Genomic DNA, 5,709 nt, shown 5'->3' on the forward strand with positions numbered 1-5,709 from the left:
CGTCCCCACGAAGCCGAAGGGGCAGCACCTTGCAAGGCGATGACGGCGCGCAGCTCCTGGACGCGCTGGCTGAGGTTCGCCTTCTGGCCCTGCGCGGTGCCGACGTTCCTGCCTCGGCCCTCCAGCCCCGCTGCGCGGGTGGCAGCCATCGCAGCTCCACCGCCTGCTGGAGCGGTCACCAGGCTGTGACCACGGATGGAGCCGAGCTCCCGGCGCCCGCAGAACCGTCGCCGTGGCACCTCCAACTGCCGCACGCCACGCACCTCCTGCTTGGCCATCGCCTCCCGCTCGGCCATCGCCGCCCACAGCCCCTTCCTCTCTGCTTCTGCAGGCAACGGATTAATTAATAACCAATTACTGAGCCCTCCGAGGTAGCCGATGGCAGGGCGGGCAGCGGGGATGCCAGCTGTGTTTCCCATCACCGTGGCTACAGCAGTTGCAACCCACCCAGCCGGGAGAGCCTTCCAAGCCCCACCAGAAACAGGGCGAGGACAATTTCGGGGAAAATATGTGTACACGTATACCCAAACACGCTACCAGCGCTCGCCTGGAAGCTGCCAGCTTATTTCAAATGGCAAGAGAGGTCTATTGCTACCTAGGTATGTACCTTGGGAAATTTCAGTTAATTAGCCAGGAAATGGTTGTGCAGGGAGATACGCTCCTGTTGAAACGGGCAAGAACAAACCAGCTACCAATACCATATTTATTTTGATGCTTACCATACATTCTTGCTGAACTACAAGTATGACAAGAAATGCAAGCATGTACATTTATTTGTTGATAAATAAAATCAAGCTCCCTCTACCAGAGAAGATCCTTAACGTTATAAGGAAATTGCCTTCCTAGCACCAAGCTTGTAAGTCAGCTTAGATTAAGTTTCTGTAACTCAAGATCTTTAACCTGCAGCCATCCTGTTGTGCTCTAGGTGTTGAACATAGAAAATAAAGAAATTACAGGATTGTGAAATCAAATACTACCGACACAATGCCATCTGAGGCTCTCACTCAGTGTCTCATTTGCAGATTTATGAACTGCATGTTAGCGCTAATTGCCGGTGACAAGCTAAATATCAACGTTATCATCTTCGGTGCTTCATCAAGTACCCGTGAAGGGATGGCCATTTGAAAAACAAGCAGTTAAGGGTTTGTACACACGAGGAATCTTGCCAGTCTGTCCACGCATGTAGAGATCTCCACACTGAGGCTGTGTCCACATGGCAAACGTAGTAATTATGCCACTAAACTTTCCTAGGCAGCATTTAAACACCATGGAAGATTACCCTGGGGGCAAGAGAAAGCATTTTAAAATGGGTAAAATGGTTCAAGAATCTCCATTTCACTGTCCCTCAGCAAAACCCAGACTCCACAGGGGCAAGTCCTTCCAAGATATGACTGAAGAAATTTAACCCAACCTTGCACAAGCTCCTACCAACAGACTGCTGCAGAAATCAGCTTCCAAGAGGAAGCCTTTGACTAAGGATCTAGTCCCGCAGGGCCTCCGCACCTGACACGGCAAACCGCTCCTCCTCCAGTTGACTTCAACTCTCCCTGCTTAAATTCTAGAAAATTCACAACGTGCTAATGGTACAAAGGAAAAGGTCACGAGTCACGCGCTCTAAAAGTAAACAGCAAACAATGAACACAACACGTGCTCATCTGGCAGAGAGATCTAGTCGTTGGCGAGCCTGCAGCGCCTGGCTTGCTGCGTACTATCAGCACGGGAACAGGTACGTAGCACTACAGGCTCCTTAAATTCCTGCTGGTTCAGCTTTTAGTCACCCAAGGAGACATGCTTTGCCTGGTGGTTTGTATTTTTAGTATCTCCTTCTCCAGTTGTTGTCCTCTCTTCCCCTCTTCTTTGAAATACGCAAGTTCAGCTTAAAAGCATTTGTTTGACACAGCTGAAACACGATTTAACAGAATTATCAAGAACTACATGCCGTGCCTCAGGAGCTGGCTGGAAATTCTGTGCATGTATTAGAAAGCAGCATAAAAAGACCGAGGATAAAGGACAGCTGCCAGAATTGTTCCCTATCGCACTAAAAAGAAAAGGGGCACACACAAACAGTGACTGCCAGGAATTAGGGCCCAACAAAAGCCTGTCTAGCTCAATGGCCAGAGGCCACCACCGCCTGTTCGAGATTCATCCTACCACGTGAACGAGAACAGCTCAGAAACGCAGGCTACCCCTTCCGCCTACAAAAAGCATCACCACGGCCAGAGCTACCTCCTATACTATTACCAAAAATAATTATTTTTATTTTGTTCTGTATCTGTAATATATAAATAGACGATAATTCATTTTTATTAATGTAGCTAAATATATTTTACGAATAAGTTATTTGGAGAACATTTTTTCTAAGTCAGCACGTACTGTTATATCCAGCGAAGGAAATCTTTAAGAATGGTCCTTTAAAGTACTCTAATTATCAAGCAGCCAATTACGGAAGTCTAAGTCAGTTTTCATGCTGCCGGGAGATCGGTTTAGACACGATCCACGCTTTGCACCTGTTTAGAAGTAAAAACGCAGCTCCCTTTTCTTAAGGTTCCCCTCCTCAAATACAACCCCCCCCCTCAGTGACCTACGCAATCTTCCACTCAGCACTGACAACTTACAGACGATTGGCACTGTATCAGTCAAACGCTCTTCAATAGCAACTCTTAAAGTAAACCAAAGCTAGAGTAACCTCTGTATCAAGTCAATCCTCATTAGTGCAACTCTGACACAAAATGCTCCTACAGGCAAACCCATTTGTAAACCAAGCAAGTGTAAAATGATAAAAAAAACAAACCACACTGCATGGAAAAATCCCAAAGGATTAGTGTCAGAAAGTATTTGGCAGCAAGAGATTGGAAAAACCATGAAGGCCAAACAGAAGAGAGTGGCTAACGCCAGCCATTTCGTAGGATGTCGTTAAAGCAGAACTGCTCCAGGAAGGTTTTTGTTATTCAAGCTTTTCATCTCCTTCCTCCACATCTTTCAGACTGAGCACTTCCAGTGTTCCCTTCCCTTTTGTCTCACTCCGGATCAGCTCGTCAATCTCTCTGAAGCAGCCTGGGTCAATAAGGCACACCTGAAATATTTCACATTTCATCAGTCAAGCAGTAATATTTGATTTTCATCAGCCCCTTCGCAAGGTCTAACATTAATTTTCATAAAAAGAATATAATTGCTTAGTTACTAAAAAGGACTTTGCAGAGTTGACAAGCAATTTCTATCACGTAATCTTTCCAAAGAAGTCCTGCAGTTCCATTTACCCATGCCGGACATGTCTTTTGACAGCTGGATTCTAATCCGCTCTCAAAAAGATTTTTACCAATACCAAATTTTGCTTTACCACAGACTATTTTTTAAAAAACTAATTAACCACTGTCAAAATACAGGCCTGACCCACCAAATAAATAAGAGTAACATTCCATATTTTCAGAGACACTTATCAGTGTTGTAGGAGAATCACTGCTAAGAGAAACTACGCTGTGCTTCTCCTCAGCCTGAAGCAGCAATCTCCACGTAAGAAAGGCTACTTCAAAGCTTTCATCACTAGGGTTGTGCGAAACTAAAAACTACAAACTACACCTCTGATTTAGAGCCTCTGGTAAACTTGCAGTTTATCTAAACAACTTCCATATATTAATTCATCTTCTAGTAAACCCTACAGGTGTAGTCAAATCAAGTATGAAACCCAAGGACTGCTTTATCGCTTACAATTTCCAACTGTTCATGGAAATCTTCATTCTCAATAACTTTAATCAGTGGCTTGAGCTTCTCTTTCAGTTTCTTCCCCTCCTTTGCCGGAAGAATAAACCGCAGCCTCATGTGAGCACGTTCAATTTGCATGGTCTCCTTTAACTGCCTGATCACTTCCAGGGCCTGTAAAGACATGAAGAAGAAAGAGCATTTACACACCTGCTTAAAAAACACCGCACAGATCAAAACCTCAAATCCTTCGCATTAGCTTCCGACATATTTCTCAGTAGTGGACACTGCCACTCTGCTGCAGGGAGTTTGCTATCACGCTATTTTGATAGATTAACAAGAAAAGGCACAGCTCTTGCTGTTTGTGATCACTTCAAGTACTAAAAGAACCTGTCTGAAATAATGTTAAATAGCAGTTATACTGCGGAACAACAGGAACCCACGTGGCTCAGACGCAAAGCCTGATTTACTACCTCAATTAATATAAACAATAAACCTTTTATTTCTGTTCCGGGCATATCACTGTTGCTGCATAAATTAGTTTCTTTCTTTCTCCCTTCCCTGAACTGTTAGAAAACCAACTGCATGCGTTTCAGAGGCTGCTTGTATCCAGCATTCAACCACCAGCCAGCTGAGTAATCATTCTGCGGGCTTTAGACTGCAGGGCTTTTTTGACGCCGCTGTGACCGCTAACAGAGAAATTACACTTGAAGGCAACACTTCTGCGCAGAAGCTGATTTTGCGAGAAAACTAACCTGCTGCTTCGTGCTCTTGTGTGGTTTGACGGAGTAGTGAATATCCTTCATGGCTCTTTCTATAAGGATTACTGTGTATGGCCTCTTTGTTTCAGGATTCACACATTTGTCAGCCACAATAGTTGCGATGTCTCTAAACATCTGCTCCAACTGCGTGTGTCGTTCTTTGTCCGATACCTGCAGCTCCCCTTTTGATAAAATCTGGACAGTCAATAATAAAAAAATCAGTTAAGAAATGTCACAGATTTGACTAAAGAGTGAAAACCCCAGTAACTGTGTTAAATTTAACAACTGCTTGAATGGTTTGGTTAGACGTGAAGTGCAGAAAAAGAATAACCGTATTAATAACGTTCATCATTATGACAGACAACACTGGAAAGATTTCAGAGAAAAAAAACACCTCCGAAACAGTAAGCTACAAAAAGAGAAGCGCAGATTTACTTGAATTCTCATCACCCACAACAAGTCCACAGTTCATACCCTACCCAGAAGGACTAAGCAATTAGATCTGCTCTTAACACTTAATTGAACTGTCCCAAGTAAGGAACTGTCCCCTTCCTTTCCCTGCACCCTTAATAATATATCTTAGGTGAGAAACTCTTCAGTGCTGGTTAACTTTTCTTCTGTGTCCGCAGACATCAGTGCACAGAAGCTGTACGTTATACTGAACACTCAGAACTCTTTTCAGCCAGATGCACAGACAAAATTTAAGACTATACCACAGAGCTACCCCTCCTTTCTACCCACTTCTTGACAAACAACCCTTTCGCCTACAGCAGCACTGCATTCTGTGAAAACCTTCTGGTAACAAACCAACCTACCATGTCTGCGTGACCCTTACGTAAAACATTTGTGAAGTCTTCTCCAAGCTTTTACAAAGCAAAGTGGTCAAAACCTACCATCTTACAGATTTCTGTTTGGTCATCCGTCCCAAACGCTTGAACGAGATCTTCCTTCTTTGCCACCTGGCCTTTGGAAACATTGACAAACACCGTGTCCGTCTGCAGGACCTCGTCGAGATCTTTCTCCCTGGAGATTGGGGCAGGGTTAGAAAACCCGTGAAGTCAGCAACGTAAGAGCGTGAGAGATTTTAGCAAGGAGGAACAAGTCCTGCTGCCAAGGTCTGAATCAGTGGTGCCTGGGAACTTCAGCAGCGCCAGTATCACTCCCCAGGGAAGGTGCCTGGGCCTTCGGCAGCGCCAGTATCACTCCCCAGGGAAGGGCGGGGGCGTCGCGCCCCACCGTCCCCCCGGCCCGG

General features: G+C 45.1%; 2 protein-coding genes across 2 annotated transcripts in view; both read right to left on the reverse strand.

The window, feature by feature from the left end:
- CCDC183 (coiled-coil domain containing 183) overlaps window positions 1–296 on the reverse strand; it is a 5,063-nt gene extending 4,767 nt beyond the window's left edge. The window contains exon 1 of the mRNA XM_009276443.1: window positions 29–296. Within this exon, the coding sequence (XP_009274718.1) occupies window positions 29–296 (268 nt within the window). The remainder of the gene's footprint in view (window positions 1–28) is intronic.
- Window positions 297–690: 394 nt separating this feature from the next.
- On the reverse strand, window positions 691–5,515 carry SBDS (SBDS ribosome assembly guanine nucleotide exchange factor; the record flags this gene model as incomplete). Its single annotated transcript, XM_009276446.1, has 4 exons — window positions 691–3,073; window positions 3,706–3,870; window positions 4,452–4,652; window positions 5,351–5,515. Coding segments are annotated over 4 exons (660 nt in total), but the record flags the coding sequence as incomplete, so codon positions are not given.
- Between the last annotated feature and the right edge of the window lie 194 nt (window positions 5,516–5,709).

The sequence above is a fragment of the Aptenodytes forsteri genome, unplaced genomic scaffold, assembly GCF_000699145.1.
Source record: "Aptenodytes forsteri isolate BGI_AS27 unplaced genomic scaffold, ASM69914v1 Scaffold209, whole genome shotgun sequence".
Taxonomy (NCBI): domain Eukaryota; kingdom Metazoa; phylum Chordata; class Aves; order Sphenisciformes; family Spheniscidae; genus Aptenodytes; species Aptenodytes forsteri.